This window comes from Anopheles bellator, chromosome 1 (assembly GCF_943735745.2).
Source record: "Anopheles bellator chromosome 1, idAnoBellAS_SP24_06.2, whole genome shotgun sequence".
NCBI lineage: Eukaryota > Metazoa > Arthropoda > Insecta > Diptera > Culicidae > Anopheles > Anopheles bellator.
In genome coordinates, this window is record NC_071285.1 from 18,128,774 (window position 1) to 18,147,484 (window position 18,711).

Genomic DNA, 18,711 nt, shown 5'->3' on the forward strand with positions numbered 1-18,711 from the left:
AAAAAGCAAAGAAGGAAGCGGAAGTAAAGGCAAAGAAGGAAGCGGAAGAGAAGGCTAAGAAGGAAGCGGCAGAGAAGGCAAAGAAGGAAGCGGAAGAGAAGGCAAAGAAGGAGGCAGCAGAAAAGGCAAAGAAGGAAGCGGAAGAGAAAGCTAAGAAGGAAGCAGCAGAAAAAGCAAAGAAAGAAGCAGAAGAGAAAGCGAAAAAGGAAGCAGCGGAAAAGGCCAAAAAGGAAGCGGAAGAGAAAGCGAAAAAGGAGGCAGCAGAAAAGGCCAAAAAGGAAGCGGAAGAGAAAGCAAAGAAAGAAGCGGACGAGAAGGCAAAGAAGGAAGCGGCGGACAAAGCAAAGAAGGAAGCTGAGGAAAAGTCAAAGAAGGACGCGGTGGAAAAGGCCAAGCGAGAGGCCGAGGAAAAGTCGAAAAAGGAGGCGGAAGAGAAACTGAAACAGGAAGCGGAAAAGGCCAAGAAACAGGCGGCGGAAGAGGAAGCCAAGCGGAAAGCGAACGACCAACCGAAACACCAGAACGGATCGACGCCAGCCACTCAGCCGCCGCCTCAGTCGCCACAACAACAGGACAAACTGTCGCCACCGAAGCAGGACGGGAAAAACAGTAAACGGAATAAACGGACCCCCAAGAATAGCGTCTCGGAGGACGAGAAGAACGGCACCAACAAGGCAACCGGGCCAAAAAACGGCCAAAGCGGCGATTTTGCCTGCTCTGCTGAACTAGTGGCAGCAGTGGCCCAGGCAAAATCGCAGGAACTCCAGCCAACTCCAGCCGTGGCCGCGGTGAAGACTCCTACCGAACCGAAGGCTGCCCAGCCGGCGAAGCCGGCGAACGGTAAACAACAGACACCGACGACGCCCACAGCGACACCCACAATGGCCCCGTCACCCGCCGAAGCCACCACCATCACCAAGCCTGTGCAGACCCAGCGAAAGAGCCCGGAAAAGACTCCACAATCTCAATCGCCCAAGACGCCGTCTTCACCGAAAGCCCCACCCACTGCCAAGGCGCCGTCTCCACCGAAGACGGCTCCAGCCTCGCGTCCTGCACCCAAACCGAGCACACCACCCGCCTCCAAAAAGCCCGAACCCCCGCCGAAGCCCGAGTTCCTGAAGAAGAAGTCTCCGTCGGTCGAAAAGGATAAGCTGCCGGCCAAAGCCAGCCAGGTCCAGCCAGCGGCTGCACCTGCACCCGCCACCCAAGCCCCCAGTTCTCCCGTGCCCGTTCCTGCCACTCCTCCGCCTGCCACTGCCGCCGCCGCCGCCAACGACCACGTTCCAGATCCGGCTGCGGCTGCAGCCCGGCTAAACGATGAGGTGACCCCGGACGGTGCCAAGAAGCCCGGCGGCGGCGGCGCCGCCGGTGGGGCGGCGTCGAGTGCGGCCGCTGCTGCTGCCGGGGCTGCCGCTAATGGTAAACCGAAACCCCAGACCCCGAAGAAGCCGGAGGTGCCGCCGAAGCCGGACGTGCACAACAAGAGCGCGGCCAAGATGAAGACCCCCATCAAGCAGCCGGGCGGCAAGGCCTCGACGGTAACGACCCCCAACCAAACCGCGCCGAGTAACCATTTGACAACAATTCAGTCTGATTGCAGGTCGCCGGCGGCAGCGGAGCTAAGTAGAACCGAGGCATTTAAGAAAAACATGGACATTATATCGACCATCGCGGACGTGCTGCTGTCCTACCCGCGCTCCAAGCGGACCCGTTCCACCGCTGGCGACTCCTCCAGCAGCAGCACCAGTAGTAGCAGTGCCCCCAATTCCCTCCCCACCGCCCTTCAATCATCCAACGCTTCGCCAGCTTCACTGTTTTCGTCCCTCTTCCCATCATCAGCGGCCACCACGCTTAGCGAGCCGACCGCTTGCCCTTTCGCTAACGGAACGTCGGACCACGGAGAGGTGAACGGGGCCAAGCAGAGACCGAAACTAGACCTCGAGCGTATATTGCGGATCCTGCAGTCGAGCCAGCGTAGCCCCGAGTCCGTCGAGAACGGTCACTCCCCATCCTGCACGGATGGTGAGGGCCCAGAGACCAACGGAACCGCCGCCTCCTCCAATGGCGAGCAGGATACCGAGCAGGATCTCGAGGGCAATCCCTTGGGGTCGTTCTTCACCAAAGACGCACTCCGCATGCTCCTGCCCACGTTGCAGGAGGTGAACGTGAAGTTCAACGTCGAGAAGCAGCTGGCCGCCCTCAATGCGACCGCGGCGATGGCGAAGATACTGCCGAAGACGCTACCGCCCGGCACCGACACTACCGAGGAGGACGAGGAAGACCTGCTCGACGAGGAAGAGGAGGACACGATCGAGTACAAGTTTATGCCCCGTCCGGTGTTCATCGCTACCATCTGTCAGGTGAGAGAGTGGTCGTTTGCTGCTCCGATGTCCTCATCTGATCCCGCTTTCCGCTGCGTAGGTTTGCAAGAATCCGCTCAAGACGTTCTTCCACTGCGAGCGATGCATGATGGTGCCGTACTGTGGCGAGGAACACCGTCGTACAGACCAGACAGCACACCGGGACCTGTGCGCGGTTCTCTGCGAAATCGCCGCCCAAAGAGGTAAGCAGCCTCAGCCGTAGATAGTAATCCTTGTCCTTGGTTCTGATTTCCTACGTGATTATCTATTCGACTTGGACACTGGAGTGCCCGTAGAACTAGAAGTTAACTCGTTGAAGCTTAAGTTGAAGTCAGATAGCCAGTCAACCGTATTGATACTTCCTGAAGTATGCGAAGTATTGACACTTCCCTAACTCGGGGTCCAAAGCAAAGCTAAGAAACTATTAATCTTTTGCTAGAGTTTTTCAATTTGACAGTTTACGCCAAATTTCGGCAAGTTTTTTTTGCTATCCAAACAAATGGATAGTTTTTCGACAGCGCATCAGATTTTGACAAAGATGGCAATAGAAGGAGAAGGAAAGGAAAGTGAAAAATCAAAGCAAAACCAAACGAACTGTCATTTCACTCACTGGAGCTCACGGAATTTTTCGCGCAAAAGCTGCTAGTGTGGACGCTAGCTTAGTAAAAAACCTGTAGAAAAAACTCATACTGTGGACGAGGCGTAAGATGTCCATGGCGCAAGAAGAGACCACGAGAACTATCCCAGTTACCATTTCCGACAAGTTTGCAATCTTTAGATAATTAGATCCAGGATAGTTTGAATGTCTTCGTCATGCGTAAATAATCTAATCTTGCGCCCACACAGGAGGTCACATCTACCAGCCGGCCGTGGGACTAAACGCCCAGGATTACCGCACCCTGCGCGTGCACACGCTCAACCAAGTGGAGCTGATGGCCCGACGACCGCTCCAGGCGTTCGAGCGCGAGATTGTGCTGTTTCCACGCGTCTGCCTTGCACCGGATTGCCGCGAATGGCGGCAGGACCGTCTGACGGAGTGTCGCGACTGTCGGCAGGTGTCGTACTGTGCGGCCCATCCGGCCCATCTACCGAGCTCGCACGGTCGCTGGTGTAAGGCGTACCTCCTCTTCCAGAAGCTCATCCTGCGCCAGCGGATTCTCGGACGCATCGAACCCCCCATGCCAGCCCGTATCCTGACCAAAGCATCACCACTACCGTTGAACATTGACGAAACCATCAAACAACTGTACAAGAACTCGGCCGGTAAGGGCCCACCCTAGGCCCACGGAGCCCCCCGGATCCGGGATCACACTGAAACTCGCTATCTTTCGCTTCGCAGCTCTCCGTGACGAGTGTGTCTACGCGGTCCTGTCCCAGATAGCGACGGCACCACTGACGGCCCTCCACGCCCTGCAGCGTGCTGAGCGGCCCCTGGGGAGCACCTTCACGATCCATCTGGTCGGAGCCGAGCTGCAGTTCGAAGGTGACACTCTGGACAAGTGGGAAGCGTTCTTCCTTCACCTCGTACCGGAGGTCACCGTGCTGCGGGTGGTGTTTATCGGTCCCGAGCTGAACGTGGAGAATCTGCCCATCGACGTCATCAGCCGCATCAGGTACGCCCCGATCCGGCCATTCCCGCGACAGATGCACGAACGGATGTCCTGCGTACTTCCCCGAATTTGTGTCCCTAACCTGTGTAACGGTAGCGGTGTAGCCTCCGTAGGGCTCACACCGCTGCACTACCATCTGCGTTCCTCTATCACCCCCCATCCGACCAACCATCCTCGGAGAACCATACGGGACGGTTGGTCTGTCTGACGCTACGATCTTCCTTGACGATTGTGATCGATAATTTACTTCACTGAATCGTTCTCAAGTCGAGCCACCAGAAGTCTTCCAATCTTTCATCGCCAGATTCTTTGCATGCCTGGAACCATGGTTACGCTGGGAACCCTACTTCCAAACTGGGCGCCTCCAACTGGGTCACCCAAAACCCCAAGCGTACGGTGTGGGATGAATAGTAGCCGTGTTTATGACGTGATAACCACCTCTCTGTGTCTGTAACTCGCTTTTCCTTCAGAGTCCCTCCGTGCCTATGTGCTAACTGAACTGCTCCACTTGAGCTCCGTGGCAGAGGGCGCAAGCTCAACTACCGAGCAGTCGGCCGTGACTTCGAGTCGATACCTGTCAATAATATGTGTCTGAGTTCCAAGAGTAGCTACCAGTAGTTGTAGTTGTTTTCGTGTATAACAAAACGTTTCAGCTAAAGGCAGGCCTTTCCCAACTTCGTCACCAGTAAGTTCGCCGTTCACACACTAATCATCATCAGCGCGCACAGTTACCAAATTCCTTATCACACCAGTTTTCGGCATCATCTTCAGCACATCTTAAATTTGTGGGTTTCAAATCAGGGATTTATTCCTAATTGGTCACCTGAGGCGTATCACCTCAGACCGAGACCGAGTATTGGCGAGACGAATTGGCGACAGAGTAAATTAGTAGTGGAAGATGAGGTTCCGAAGCAAATTATTCATCACATCCGCAAGGAGTGACCCCCCTCCCTCCCCCGTCCAGTACACAGATATTCACCTTCGTTCATCGCCCGGTACACACGTGGCTACACACGTGGCTAATCGAAGCTCCTTTTCTAGCGCGCCCGGATATGGCTAAGCCGGCCTGAGCACAGCAGATAGGCACAGGTAGGATTCACCCATACTGTAACGGTCGCCCCGCGCAAGGTAAGTCCCGGAACGGTGCGGTGCGTCCCAGAGCAAGGAGCCCGGAACCGGAACCCGGTCCGTCCGGAAAGTGCGAGAGCAAACCAGCCCGACTAATGGCGGGTTTCTTTCCCCTTTTGCTCTCAGAATGTGTCGCACCTGTCGGTTGAAGTGTCGCGTGGTGGCGTTCGATTTCCAGAGTCGCACGATGTACCACGAGTACCGCAGCTCGCCGCAGCGCTACCGGCCGCCGGATCTGATCTGTTTCTTCAACCCCGGCCTGCACCGTACCACCGGTTACGCAGGCGTCGATTCGTGGCCCCGCACCATCCGTGACGCCACCGGGGCCGGCTGTCCGATCGTGGTAACCTCGTACACCGAGCTCGAGTCACCGCTCGATCTGCAGCGGCTCGTGCAAGAATCGGTACGCCCGCTGCAGATCATCCAAGGGCCGACCGTCAATCCGTACGGCTCGAAGCGCCCCGACCGTAACTTCATCTCGGACGAAACGGCACCGATGATCTTCAAAAACTACTACTACTTCCTCGTCCAATAGGCCGCCCGCCTAGTCGATATAATGCCCTTGTTTTGTCCGATTAGATTTCATTTCGTTTGAATGCTTTTAATCTCTCATTTTCCAACGTAACGACGTGTCCTTAGTGTCTTACAATATCCCGCGCCGTGGCGCGTCATTTCAATTTTGATGTGCAATAAACGCTAATCAGTGTATCAGTGAGTTGACTATAAAGGGTGATTTTTCATTGACTATCTACCGTGATGATCGTCCGGCTCCTATAGCCTCGTGTCGTCGCGCTCGTCCGCCACCGTGCTGACGGGGTTGTCGTGGCCCCGCTTACCGCCCGGCTCGACGTCTTTGGTTGGCTTTGGTTTCCGCTCGAACAGCTTCTGTATGCTCTCGAGCTCTCGGCCCTTCGTTTCCGGCACGCAGGTGATGACAAATACGACGCCGAGCGCACAGAGCACACTGTACATGAGGAACGTCCCCGAGGTGGTGATCAGCTGCGTGCGTTCCCCAACGGAATGGTTACAGACTGGTTACTGACAAGCCCCCGGGACAAGCGATCTCGACCGTTACTTACCTCTTCCAGCGGGTGGTACGTTTTGATGACGGTGAACATCATGGCCAAGTTGAACGATCCGGCCAGGGAGCTCAGCAGGCTACGCTGCGCCGTCGGGAACAGCTCGCCCATCAGCAGAAACGGAATGCTCCCGAAACCGATCGAGAAGCCGATCATGAACACGATTAAGCTCACGACCGGCAGGTAGCCAAAGTCCGTGTTGCCGGCCGAGTTCAGGTGAAAAGCGACCCCCATCGAGGCCATCGCGATGCACATGATGACACCGGACAGGATCAGTAGCGGTTTGCGTCCGGAGCGGTCCACCACGAACAGGGCACTCAGATTGCTCAGCACCTGCACCGTGCCGACGATGATCGTCGCCAGATGGCTATCGAGGGAGGTTCCGGCCGCGCGGAAGATTTCCACCGTAAAAAAGATGACCGCATCGATGCCGCTCATCTGTTGGATCGACAGCAGCGTCAGGCCGATCCCGAGCGGGATGAGAATCTCTCGCCGCAGCAGTGCTTCACGCGAGTACGGCTTCGGAGGCACCGGTACCTGAGCCGGAGCCTTCGCCGCCACCACCAGCTGGCCGCCGATGGTGGCTTTCGGATCGCACGAGAATCCCTCCAGGTGGAGCCACTTGGCCGAGGTGTGCGCCTTTTCGTAGCGCTTCCTCGTGTTGAGCCACACCGGACTCTGGGGAAAGCAGGCCACGGCCAGGAACAGGCAGCAGGACATCCCGCAACAGATCCACGCCAGCTGGCGCCACTCGAAGAACTTGCCCATCACGTACATCACCAGAATGCCGAACGACATGGCCAGGGCCGGTAGGGATCCGATGACGCCGCGTATCTTCGGATCGCTGCACTCCGTCACGTACACCTGGGCCGCCGGCAGTGACAGGCCCGCCGCGAAGCCCATCATCATGCGGGCCGCAAAGAGGACGTGCCAGTCGGTGGCGGTAGCCACCAGCACCCAGGAGGTGGCCCAGAGCGGGGAAGCGATCAGAACCGTGTACTTGCGTCCGATTCGGTGCATCAACGGAAACGCTACCAGACTGCCGAAGAACGCCCCGAACGGTGGTATCGAGCTGACCCAGGACGCAATGCTCTTCGTGGGCAGCAGCTCGGGCATGGTGTCCTGCATGGACGGTACCGCCGGTGCAGAGTATCCCCGGACCAGCCCGATGCAGTAGTACGACAGCGAAACCGACAGGGACAGTAGCGTCTGGAGTCAAATGAAAACGAAGGTCGCCGTGAGTAGGAAGCCGCTCAGTTTGAGTAATGATCATCGAATTCTCATCCTAAACCGCAAATCCCAAACTATTCGCACTGCCTGACGAACGAGGCCACCCTTAGAGAGAGAGAGAGGACCCCCTATACGCAATGGGTATTAAGTAGGCAACAATGAACGTCTTACTTGAGCAGATCTGTACGTCACTAAGGGGCCGCCGGGTTTTATTGGAAGTTTGTGGTCGCCTTCCGGCTGTGATCACGTGACAGTATCACTCAGAGGCAACCCGAGGCGATTGCTCACCTGCTTCAGTGCCGCTTTGGTGGACGATCTTTCCGTGGCCATGTTTACCGTAGCTTAACACGAGAGGTAAACACAAAACACAAAACGTTTACGGACAAAGTCCTCTTCAATCGCGCAGAACCAGCAGGGGAGCTTCACCGCGGACGCTTATTACGGAATATCGTTGCGTAGTAGCAGCAGCACCAGCACCAGCACCATAACCCGTTATGTAGCCTTTCGGCTGCAAATGGCCACAAAAAATTATCGTGCTGAACGCACGAAGCAGTAGCACTGAAAATCGGCAGCACTGATCGTGTTGGTTTCTGCTCACCGACTGACCGACACGCGACACCGACGACTGACCGGTTTGCGATCGCGGTGGACCTGGGGGGGACCTATCCCCATCGCAGGCCATTCGCTGGGATTAAATCGCATCTCACATCACGTCAAATAATTGCACATGTTTCGCTAAAAAAATTTATTTTAATTCCATGCTTCGAAGAGTTCCGATCGGGATAGAACAATTTTACGACAATTTACAATGTACTGGAGAAACACTTTTCAGTGACTTTGATACCTTTTCTCCTTCGAACGGCCGGAGAGAAGCATAGAGCGTTTGATACGATCCTTCTCGCGCCAATGCAATACTACAATGAACCGACCGGCCCTAGCATCGTCATCGGAATCAGAAACACATGTGTTCCACCTCAAGGGGACCGTCAAGGCCCTTGGCGCGGGGGAAGACTCCCCGGCCGAGACTTGGACGGCCGGAATAGTGTTGGTTTGAGCTATGCAAAGTGCAATTTAACTCGGTGCATTAGCGATAATGAAACGGTACATCTTCTACTACCCACCGGATTCCAGCGGGGCACATCCGATGTAAGCACCGCGTAGATTGAAGAATGCGCCGTTCGGTGCATACAGCAGATCTGGAAGATATCCCATCCTTGGATCAAGCAATCCTTGTGTTGCCCTTAAAGTCCGGTAGTAGATCCGGAGTCCTATTGGAATTCGAACACTCCCGTATCAAAACTCTGGACCTCCGCACACACCGGATTGGACCGGTTCGCTCATAATTTGGCACGGTAGAGGGCCTATTAAGCAATAAAGAGTGCATGCATGGGACGTTCGCGAACAATTTACTATTCATGAGATGACGCTCGAAACTCAATCAGAAGCCTAACGCCTCGTGCCAAGCGTGTGCGGTCTAACACATCGTTCAATAAGTCCCGGGACTAGCATAGAGATGGCGCTAATAATGCCGTTTATATACCAAAGTTCAGAAGTACCAACCTTCAGATAAGATGTGTCAAAATTTGACGTACCGTATTTTTCCGTGTATAGCGCGCACCCAGATTTGAGGAAGAAAAAATTGGAAAAAAAGTTTTTTATTATACATTTTTCAGATATGTGATATCCAACAAATACCAAATGATAATAATGTATTATTCTAAATCTATATACATAAAACCGGTTGTTTGTCTGTCTGTGTGTACCGCTTTTTCTCCAAAACTGCTGAACCATTCCGCTTGAAATTATGCACAGCGTAGTTTTATGACCCCGGATTGTGAATAGGAAAGTTTGACCCTCCCCACACCTCCGGGAGTGGGAAGGCTCCCATACAAACGTAACGTAACGTAACGTCCCATACGTAACGTCTCATACGTAACGTCCCATTCCAACGTTTTCGAGCAAATCGAACCAAATTCGGTAGCGTGCGGCGGGAAGGGAAGCCGATCGGACGTCATTTAGAAGTTTGATCTTCGGAAACGCCGTGTAGTCGCGAAATGAGAATGAAATGGGGCGTGGCGAAGCTCGCCGGGACCAGCTATTATTCTGTAAATATTTTAAAGTAGACTAAAGATAAAATGCGTCTACATTGCAAAAGACATACAAGTATTTCATATTTCGTAATAATCTTCAAACTCAGATTCACTGCTGTCTGACAAATTGATATTCTCTAATTGCTGTTCAATGTACTCCTCATTGTCACTCTCTGAAGAAGTACATTGTGACAATAAAGTATCCGGAAATTTGTGATTTAAAAAAAATGCTTTTTTCGATTTTCCATTATTTTGTGGCGTTTGATTGCCACACATGTCAGTGACTTATGGTGAAAAGTTCGGCCATTTTAAATTATCACTTAATCTTTGACAGCTGTTTTATTGTGCGCGTGTCTTGGCCCATCGGCGATGTTTTTCTCTTCCAAAAAATGGATGGCAAGGAATCTATATCAAATTTTGTGTAGAAAACGAAATAAGGAGCGCGGACGCATTCAAAATGTTGACTGTGGCTAATGGTGAAGCTATTAAGACCAAAAACAGTGCTTATCGGTGGTTCAAACATTTCTCGGAGGGCCGAGAAGATTTAAACGTCGAAAAGCCATGCTTGGTTGAATGTGAACAGTTTCGCTTACAGTTTTCTTCAATTACAGAATCAAATTGCGAATCAATCCGCCACAAACGCGAAATCCAAAAACGAAACCCAAATGTCGTGAAAACAAACTAATGATACACAAACTACAAACTACAAACTAACTACAAACTACTACTAAAACTACAAACTAATGATGCCAAACCCACCAAATGTATTGACCAAATCTGCCCCCCTCTATGGCTTTTTCTTGTTTCCAAAACTCAAATTACCGCTTCGTGGTCAATTTATTTAGGAGAAGGAAGAAATCGCTGATGAGACAAAACTCTTTTACGCAAAAAAGCTGTAAAAAATTAACTGAGCTTTAAAAATAGCCGAGCCGAAGCATTTTTAAAATCACAAATTCCCGGTACTTATTTGACAGAATGTATTACACTTGAAGGAGATTATGTTGAAAAATAGTAAAGAATTTTGCCGTCAAAATATTGGTTTCCCAGTTAGTCCCGGGACTTATTGAGCGATGTGTTATTAGCCTAACTAGTCGACGAGCGAAAGCAAGATGCGTGACAGAACGTGACATCATTAGGGCAAGCCGATTTTGGGCCATACTTTTTCGGATCAGCTGGAACAGCATCAGCACGACGGTCGTTCGGTTGCGGATGCGTTGCTGCAAGCCGGAAATTAGAACCGAGTTGAACGGCTTGCCGGCACGTGTTCAGCACCGATTAGATCGGTTGCAGTTTGACCGATCGCATGTCGCGCGCCCGGGGGTTTAATCACATGTCGCCGGGACACGCCAACGACGAGCATCGTAGTTCGTAGTCGATGGAGCAACACGATCACAGAGACCATTGTTGCCACTGGCCAATTGTAACGCGCGCGGAACAGTTGGGCACGATTTTTTGTGGCTATCCGAAACTTCGTCCGAATCCAGTTTGGGACCGACCGGATCGAAGCGAAAGGTGTTTTTCGGGGCGGAGATCCTACACGCGTTTTTACTTCCGCCAAAGTTTGCCCCCAACGAAAGCGTTGTGTGTTTAGCGACGCTTGGGCTTGGCCACCTTTGGTTATCGCCGCAGGGTTGGTTGGGCGAAAGCGTGAAACACTCGTCGGAGCGACATGTGGCGACATTTTGGCAACCCGCGAGCTAGCGGACAGTATCTGGTGTAGCGCCGTCGGCCAAGGTTTGAACGGGGGTTTCTGCGTGAGGTTTTCAGCCCAGGGTGCTAAGGCGCGATAGCCACGAGGATCGTTTGCATAAAAGCACAATATAGGGTCGGATATCGGGAAATTGTGCAGGTGCATTCACACTCCGTGGTTCATATCCCCCTCAGGAAGCGAGTGCAGAAACGTTGGTCGAAACCGAGAGTGTGACCCAGTTTTGATCGACGAGTGATTCAATCGAGCGATGTGTGAATCGATTCACCTAACCCAATAGGATTATCGTTGAATCACTTCCACCTTACAGATGCCGATAAAGGTAAGCCCCAGTGGTGTACTGTTGGTGTTTACCTTATCGTTTATCGCTTGTTTTGATTGATGGCGAGGTGCCGATTCCTGATTTGGCTGTTAGGAAACCGGAAGTTTTGAAACTTATTTTCCCCTGTATCGTAACGTTCGACCTTGAAATGCACGCCGTGTGTGAATAGCCACCCTCTTGCTTAAACTGGGGCTCAAAAAGCCCGCACTAAAGTGTTACAATACTTTTCACCACGCGTATGCACCATTCGGAGTGAACAGAACACAAAGCGTACCATTCTTGGGCGGCCCATCGTCGAAGACCTCCCGCTGGTACAGCGCCGAACATAAAACGAACTGCATCAGTCCATAAATGCTCCAGTCGCCGCTGCTGCAAGTGGAACGCTGTTGTCTACCGAAGGGCGCACACCAACCAGGCACCACTTTGTCCCATCGAAATTGGAACAGTCCTACGCAGAATGGTACCGAAGTGCCGTTGGGGGTTTCCCATTCTGACCGCATTGGTGATCATCCTGGAGGGCTATGGTTAGTACGCTGGTCTCACTAGTCCGGACCGGAACATCGACAGGAACACTCACTTTCTACTTCCAGCAGCTGACACGGAGTTCAGCGAGGTACGCATTGGGTTCGGTACCTCGTTCAGTGCACGGCGTGACGCTCGATTCCATCTCTACACTCCGCTCAACCCGGCGGATTCACACGTCTTCGCGATCGACACGGTGGACACGCTGATGCGCTCGTTCTACAACTCTAGCCATCCCGTCAGGTGAGCCTTAAAACCCTCGATAATTGCACTACCCTTCGGTCGTAACAAATGGATGTTGTCGGAACCACAGGATCATCATCCACGGATGGTACAATAACGCCACGTCGCTGGTGATCCAGGGCATCAAGGATGCGTACCTGAGGGCCGGCCCATACAACGTGATCGGTGTCGATTGGGGTTCAGGAGCGAGCGAATCGTACTTCCGCGCGGCTCAGTACACGATCGCCGTTGGGCTCGTGGTAGCCGATCTCGTCAATCAACTGGTCCGCTCGAACATGACCGATATGGAGCGGTTGCACCTCGTCGGTCACAGTCTGGGAGCCCACATCGCTGGCAACGCTGGCCACACACTTAAAGCCTCCCAGGTGATGCTACAAGTGATCTACGGTCTCGATCCGGCGTCGATCAACTTCTTCCAGGACGAACCGGAAAGCCGGCTCAGCACGGATGATGCGGCGTACGTGGAGGTCATTCACAGCAACACACAGCTCTCGGGCTATCCGGCCCCACTGGGCCACGTGGACTTCTACATGAACTACGGCCGGAAGCAGCCGGGTTGCAAGACGGACGTGTGCAGCCACGGCCGATCGATCGAGTACTTTATCGAGTCGCTCACGAACACCACGAAGGGCTTCTGGGGCGTCAGTTGCTACGACTACGCTGAGATTAAGTCACGATCGTGCTACAACATCAAGCAACAGGCCCTGATGGGGGGCGAGTATCGGCAGAAGAACGTGACCGCTGCCGTCTACACCGTCGAAACACTCTCCGAGGCCCCGTACGCGATGGGCTACGTTCATTAGCCACGGGAAGGTTGAAAATACAATTGGACAGGCATCTTACCCATATCTTCTCGTTTTAATTTTAAACTAGCAGGTCCCGGCGAGCTTCGCCACGTCTCATTTCATTCTCGTTTCTCGACTATCCGGCGTTTCAGAGGATCGGACTTCCAGATGACGTCCGATCGTCTTTCCCTCCCGCCTCCCGTTATTCCTGCGTTTTGGACGATCGGCTTCCCTTTCTATTTCCCGTTACTCATCCTTTTCACAGGTTCTCGGTGAAATACACGATCGGCTACCCTTCCCACTTCCCGTTGGCTGTATGTCAAAACTCGCACCAGGCTTGGCTCAAATTGCTTGAAAACTATCCGAGTTTATATGAAATGAACTCGCTCTAGCTCGCGTTATTCCATCGCTAGGTCAACGCGCAGTTTGCGTGTCATGCGTGTGGTAATTCAAACATCTTCTGGAAATTGGCCAAGAAATCTGTCCCGTCATGCGGTTAAATGAATCGCCACCATAACACCGGATTTGTCGGCTAAAAATACCCGGCACTAGATACGGTACGGCTACTAATTACAAGTCCGCTGTACACATATCGATGACGTTGACGGTAATACCCCAAAAATCAATAACAAAGGCAAGGCGTCGGGCAGATTAGGTGTGTCCAGACGAATCGTTTCTGGTGTGACGTCACAAATGAAGCATTTTAACCGGCAAATCTTATCACAATGCCCGTCCAGACAAGCGGAAGCCGCGGGTGCTATCGGGTTGGCGTACTTGGCTGGTCCATTGTAAAAATGGGCAATCCCCTATAAAACCCCATTCGCGACGAATCTGCTCTGTCATTTGTCCGTCACGATGCGAGCTGCTCTAGTGTTCCTTAGTGTATTGTTCGTCGGGCTCGGTAATTCCTTTTCCGACTCTCAGTGTCTAGCGGCCTACTTATACTGTGACCCTCGTTTCTTACAGCCTTCGGCAGCCCGGCACCACAGGATAGTGTTGATGGGCACGAATGGGACATTGGGGTGGACGAGAACGGCAACATGCGCTTGGTCTCCTACCGGAATCCGTACCTGCTCGACGATGAGCGTCCGTCACGGCGCGAGTTCGAGCCCGAACGTGACGTCCGATTCCTGCTCTACACTCCGGCGAACGCGGAAACTCCGGATGTGTTGCGCAACGGTGACATCGGCTCGATTATGGGCTCGCACTTCAACAACTCCCATCCGACGCGGATGGTTATCCACGGATGGTTTGGGAGCCCGAACTCCGAGATCAATCGGTTGGTGCGGTCGGCACTGTTCTTCGTCGGGAACTTCAACGTAATCTTCGTCGACTGGAGTGTGGGGGCGCTGGACGAGTTCTACCCAAACTCGCGCCAGCTCGTGTACGCCGTCGGGGCGGCAGCTTCGAACATGCTGGACTACCTGGAACTGTACGGTGGCCTCCGCAAGCACGAGGTGGTCGTTGTTGGCCACAGTCTGGGTGCGCACGTGGCCGGGAATGTCGGCAAGTGGCAGTCGGGACTTCTTGACACAATCATTGGGCTCGATCCTGCGCTTCCGTTTTTTGCCGGTAACGCACCGGACCGCATCATGGCCACCGATGCCCGGTACGTTGAGATCATCCACACGAACGGGGGCGTACTGGGGTTCCTGGATCCGCTCGGCCATGCCGACTTCTACCCAAACCTGGGCCGCATCCAGCCTGGCTGCGGGGCCGATGTCGGTGGCGGCTGTGCTCATGGACGAGCCGTCCACTTCTACGTCGAATCGATCCTGTCGCGCCACGGCTTCGTCGGGCAGCAGTGTCAATCGTTCCAGAACATTCGCGACGGACTGTGCAACCCAACCGGCGTCAGCTCTAGGATGAGCGGAGAACCACCGAACGCGGCCGGTGCACCGGAAGGTATTTTCTTTGTGCAGACAGCCAACGCATTCCCGTTTGCGGCGGGCTGCTAGCGAAGCGATAGGAACTAATTCTTAACTAGGATCTTAACTAATACTTAACTAGTAAAACATTACTTAACCCAAGATCCGGCTCTTTTATTGATCGTCAACATTGTCGACGCCGCTGTCCCCAATCGTAAGGAAGAACAGACCCTGGCTCTTTACCTTGAACCGATCGATCGGATCTCCGCCCATAATGCCGACGGTGCCAGCGCACGCAGCACTTACCAGGTTCGTCTCACAGCGCCGGGCCACGTAGAGTGGCCGCGCACTCTCCAACGATTTCCGGAAGTAGTCGACCGCACGTTTATGGCTGCACCTCGTAGTCGAGCAGCCAGGTTGGACGCTGCCCCCGTTTGGGTAGAAGTCGGCCTGCCCCAACGCTTCTCGATGACCGAGCATTCCCGTGTTGGTGTGAATCACTTCGACGTAACGGGCATCGGACCGATCGACTCGCTCTTCTGGCTGATCGGTGAAGAACAGTGGACCAGCCGGATCAAGCGCTACGACCGCTGCCAACTCCAGCTCGTTACGGAACCGTTTCCCGGTCAGTCCAGCAATGTGGGCTCCGAGGCTGTGGCCGATCAACACGATCTGCGATGGTTTCTGGCCAACGGCGAGCAGCACCGATACCTGGCGGGCGACGGCGTCGGCCACATCGTTGACCATAAACCGAGCCGCCAGATAGACGAGCGAAGATGCTCCAGCCGACCAATCGATTCCGATCACGTTGAACGCTCCCTTGGCCGTGTACGCCAGTGCCAGTCCGTGCACCGTGTCCGAGGTCCAATCGCTTAACCAGCCGTGGATGAGGAACCGCGTCGGATTCCGCGGATCGAAGGTTGAGTTGGCGAGCGAACCAGGATCTCCGATCTTCAGCTCCTCCGGCGTCGGTTTTTGTTGCGTCCAGAGCAAGAACCGTGTCTGAGTTTGTGCATCGAACCGCCGAACGGTGGCACTGCGCTTTAGATCCTGTACCTCCCGGTCGGTCAAGCATTCGACGCTTTCGGTATCTCTTGGAACAAGGACGTGGCGGTCATCGCGGCAAAGGTCCACCGCCGCTGGGTGTCCACTAACAAGCAAACCACCGACGAGCGCTAGCAACGACAATCGCTTCATGGTAAGCCAACGGAACGGATTGCTAGTGCAAGTGCCCGGCCACAACACCTTTTAAAGCGACCTGCAAGCTTGTAGTGCCGCTCCGATCTAAGTACCTCTTCAAGCGCTTGAGCCCTGTGTTTGCCAAGACAATTAAATCAAAAGAGTGTACTTAATCTCACCCACGTGGGCTTCCTTCACACGGAACTTGATTTAAGTTTGTGAAACGGAATCGAGTTCCGTGTCTGTAGCACTTGATGACATAATTTCGAATGGTGGACCAAAATACCATAAAACCTAACCTTTTCTAAGGAGAATTTAACTCGCTGATTGAATTGTTTGATTCCTTTTACGAAAGGAATTCAAAACCCGTACTATGCCTGTTATCTCTGACGTAGTCACCTCCCCAGTGTTGTTGTTTTGATAAGTGTAATTGACCCAGGTAGGTATCAGCGCGGACGCCGGATCACGGCCAATTTTGAGATTGGCCATATCGAACGATTTACCGGGGTTTGCGCACTTACCTTAGGACCAGGGAATTGCTTATCTAAAGCGATCCCTTATCTGGACGAAGATTTCGACCCCACACGGGAGCTGGACCGTGCGCCAAATTCTTCGGGAATTTCCAAGTTTCTGGCGCCAGATGTATCAGAAAACGCCTAAATTGCTGCTTAATTGAAGCATTTGCTTTTCGCTACTCAAATGTCCCAACGAGTGCTCGCAGAGTCTTATGAAAATGGCATGCCGATGGCTAGCTGGAATCTATTAAAACTAACCGATGCTACCTTGCCTCCGATGCTGCGGATAATCTTGCACATCTCAATCGTTCCGGGGTTAGCCCAGTCGTTTTCGTAGACATTCTGGGAAAGTGGCTCCTCGGCTGCTGATCGTTCCTTCTGCGAGGGTCTACTTCAGAGTTCACCTCGGGTTCTTCACAACTTCAAATTCGTTTTGATTGTTTCTTCCTCCTCTACGAGATTGATCGAGAATCGTACCCATGGCCAGCTGCGTGACTACGAATAATTAATCGATCGATATCGAGGTAATTTACAAACCATCGGACCACCATGACCACGGTGGGCTGTAGATAATGCCGTTAATCGCACACGTAAATTCTGGCTGCTCCTCATCTCACGCCGATTAGATTAACGAACTCGGTTGCCACCCTGGATCTGCTTTATTTTGTGTGCAGCGATTGTGGCGTACATCGATTTAGATAAACGCTGAAACCTATAAAACTTCGAAGCGCGTATTCGACTTTGTTCAGTCGGTGAGGACTAATCGGGCCCAAAATGAAGCTATTGGTGCTGGTCTTTTGCTTGGCGGTTGGTAAGTATGTCGTAACATAAGATTCCTATGGATTCCTATTTTCCCGCCTGCTCATGTGATTATTTTCTTTCGTGCAACTAGCCACGGCACTTCCCGTAGAGGAAGACGCAACGGGACAGGAACATATGCCCTACGAAGGAGTCAGAGTGCAGTACTTCCCCAGTGAAGAAGTTGGAGAAGAACACATTCCCAACGAAGAAGTTGGCGAAGAGCACATGCCTAACGAAGAGCAGGGAGCCGAGCAAAACTGGCATCTCGTTCCGGACGGTGACGGGCGGTTGCATCTGGTCAACACCGATCCTTTCAACCTTGGAAGCCAACTGGACGAACCGGAGCCCCTGTTCAATGCCGACGCTGATACGATCTTCCTGCTGTTCACGCGAAACAATCGCAACGCGGGCCACCGGATCACACCCGGCAACGCAGGGACTCTCGGGCAGCACTGGAACGGTGGCCGCCAGACACGGTTCATCATTCACGGCTGGAACAACAACGGCGGATCGGAGGTGAACGTGGCTGTTCGCAACGCGTACCTGGATCGGGCCGATGTGAATGTGATCGTGGTCGATTGGGGCGGCGGTGCGCAGAATCCCAACTACATCACGTCCCGGAACCACATCAACGCCGTCGGTGCCACGGTGGGCCGGTTCGTCGATTTCCTCAACCAGAGCGGAGGCATGTCGTTCAACAACGTGTACGTCGCAGGACACAGTCTTGGCGGTCACGCGGCTGGTATTGTCGGTAAACGTGTGACGCGTGGTCGCTTGAACACGGTCATTGCGCTAGATCCGGCCTTCCCACTGTTCTCCATCAACGACCCCGGCAATCGGGTTGCTTCTGGTGATGCCAACTACGTCGAGGTCATCCACACCAACGGAGGACTGCTCGGGTTCGATCTCCCGATCGGGCAGGCCGACTTCTATCCGAACGGTGGACGCAGCCAGCCGGGATGTGGCGTAGATTTGGCCGGAACCTGTGCCCACAGTCGGGCGCACCAATTCTTCGCCGAATCGGTCCGACCGGCCCAGAGTGGCTTCAACTCGGTTCGCTGTGCGAACTACGACCAGATCCTGAACAACAACTGCGTGTCCACCGGGGCCAACGCGCGTATGGGAGGCGAACCCTCGAACATTGGCCGTGGCGTATCGGGCGTGTACCATCTGATCACCAACGCACAAAGTCCGTTTGCACGAGGCTAGGGCGTGATACTACAAGACTCTAAACATTGCAATAAAAAGTGGCACTTTGATATAAAACATAC

The 18,711-nt window shown here is 53.4% G+C and overlaps 6 protein-coding genes across 6 annotated transcripts in view; 4 read left to right on the forward strand and 2 right to left on the reverse strand.

The window, feature by feature from the left end:
- Window positions 1–5,813, forward strand: part of LOC131215149 (axoneme-associated protein mst101(2)-like) — a 10,556-nt gene extending 4,743 nt beyond the window's left edge. The window contains exons 3-9 of the mRNA XM_058209534.1: window positions 7–889; window positions 944–1,538; window positions 1,590–2,360; window positions 2,422–2,563; window positions 3,207–3,623; window positions 3,700–3,973; window positions 5,225–5,813. Coding sequence (XP_058065517.1) covers window positions 7–889; window positions 944–1,538; window positions 1,590–2,360; window positions 2,422–2,563; window positions 3,207–3,623; window positions 3,700–3,973; window positions 5,225–5,633 — 3,491 coding nt within the window. The 3' untranslated portion in view covers window positions 5,634–5,813. The remainder of the gene's footprint in view (window positions 1–6; window positions 890–943; window positions 1,539–1,589; window positions 2,361–2,421; window positions 2,564–3,206; window positions 3,624–3,699; window positions 3,974–5,224) is intronic.
- Window positions 5,251–7,847, reverse strand: LOC131205942 (facilitated trehalose transporter Tret1-2 homolog). The gene is made up of 3 exons (XM_058198265.1): window positions 7,696–7,847; window positions 6,178–7,386; window positions 5,251–6,097 (listed from the first exon to the last, which is right to left on the reverse strand). Exons 1-3 carry the CDS (start codon window positions 7,735–7,737, stop codon window positions 5,870–5,872), a joined length of 1,479 nt encoding a protein of 492 aa, XP_058054248.1. The 5' UTR covers window positions 7,738–7,847; the 3' UTR covers window positions 5,251–5,869.
- A 4,137-nt stretch (window positions 7,848–11,984) lies between these two features.
- LOC131215150 (pancreatic lipase-related protein 2-like) lies at window positions 11,985–13,095 on the forward strand. Its single transcript, XM_058209535.1, has 3 exons — window positions 11,985–12,051; window positions 12,118–12,292; window positions 12,363–13,095. Exons 1-3 carry the CDS (start codon window positions 11,985–11,987, stop codon window positions 13,093–13,095), a joined length of 975 nt encoding a protein of 324 aa, XP_058065518.1.
- An 837-nt stretch (window positions 13,096–13,932) lies between these two features.
- On the forward strand, window positions 13,933–15,035 carry LOC131215151 (pancreatic lipase-related protein 2-like). Its single transcript, XM_058209536.1, has 2 exons — window positions 13,933–13,978; window positions 14,044–15,035. The coding sequence occupies exons 1-2, from the start codon at window positions 13,933–13,935 to the stop codon at window positions 15,033–15,035; spliced, it is 1,038 nt and encodes a 345-aa protein (XP_058065519.1).
- Window positions 15,036–15,100: 65 nt separating this feature from the next.
- LOC131208320 (lipase member H-like) lies at window positions 15,101–16,154 on the reverse strand. The gene has a single exon (XM_058201025.1). It carries the CDS (start codon window positions 16,140–16,142, stop codon window positions 15,120–15,122), a length of 1,023 nt encoding a protein of 340 aa, XP_058057008.1. The 5' UTR covers window positions 16,143–16,154; the 3' UTR covers window positions 15,101–15,119.
- Window positions 16,155–17,413: 1,259 nt separating this feature from the next.
- On the forward strand, window positions 17,414–18,649 carry LOC131215152 (phospholipase A1 VesT1.02-like). Its single transcript, XM_058209537.1, has 2 exons — window positions 17,414–17,450; window positions 17,532–18,649. Exons 1-2 carry the CDS (start codon window positions 17,414–17,416, stop codon window positions 18,647–18,649), a joined length of 1,155 nt encoding a protein of 384 aa, XP_058065520.1.
- Window positions 18,650–18,711: the final 62 nt, after the last annotated feature.

Coding starts and splice junctions, on each gene's coding strand:
- LOC131208320 (XM_058201025.1), bottom strand. CDS start 16,142: ATGAAGCGATTGTCGTTGCTAGCGCTCGTCGGTGGTTTGCTTGTTAGT.
- LOC131215150 (XM_058209535.1), top strand. CDS start 11,985: ATGGTACCGAAGTGCCGTTGGGGGTTTCCCATTCTGACCGCATTGGTG. Junction 12,052..12,117: donor GATCATCCTGGAGGGCTATG/GTTAGTACGCTG, acceptor TTCTACTTCCAG/CAGCTGACACGGAGTTCAGC. Junction 12,293..12,362: donor AACTCTAGCCATCCCGTCAG/GTGAGCCTTAAA, acceptor TCGGAACCACAG/GATCATCATCCACGGATGGT.
- LOC131215152 (XM_058209537.1), top strand. CDS start 17,414: ATGAAGCTATTGGTGCTGGTCTTTTGCTTGGCGGTTG. Junction 17,451..17,531: donor GGTCTTTTGCTTGGCGGTTG/GTAAGTATGTCG, acceptor TCGTGCAACTAG/CCACGGCACTTCCCGTAGAG.
- LOC131215151 (XM_058209536.1), top strand. CDS start 13,933: ATGCGAGCTGCTCTAGTGTTCCTTAGTGTATTGTTCGTCGGGCTCG. Junction 13,979..14,043: donor TGTATTGTTCGTCGGGCTCG/GTAATTCCTTTT, acceptor CGTTTCTTACAG/CCTTCGGCAGCCCGGCACCA.
- LOC131205942 (XM_058198265.1), bottom strand. CDS start 7,737: ATGGCCACGGAAAGATCGTCCACCAAAGCGGCACTGAAGCAG. Junction 7,387..7,695: donor CCAAAGCGGCACTGAAGCAG/GTGAGCAATCGC, acceptor ATTTGACTCCAG/ACGCTACTGTCCCTGTCGGT. Junction 6,098..6,177: donor CGTACCACCCGCTGGAAGAG/GTAAGTAACGGT, acceptor GAACGCACGCAG/CTGATCACCACCTCGGGGAC.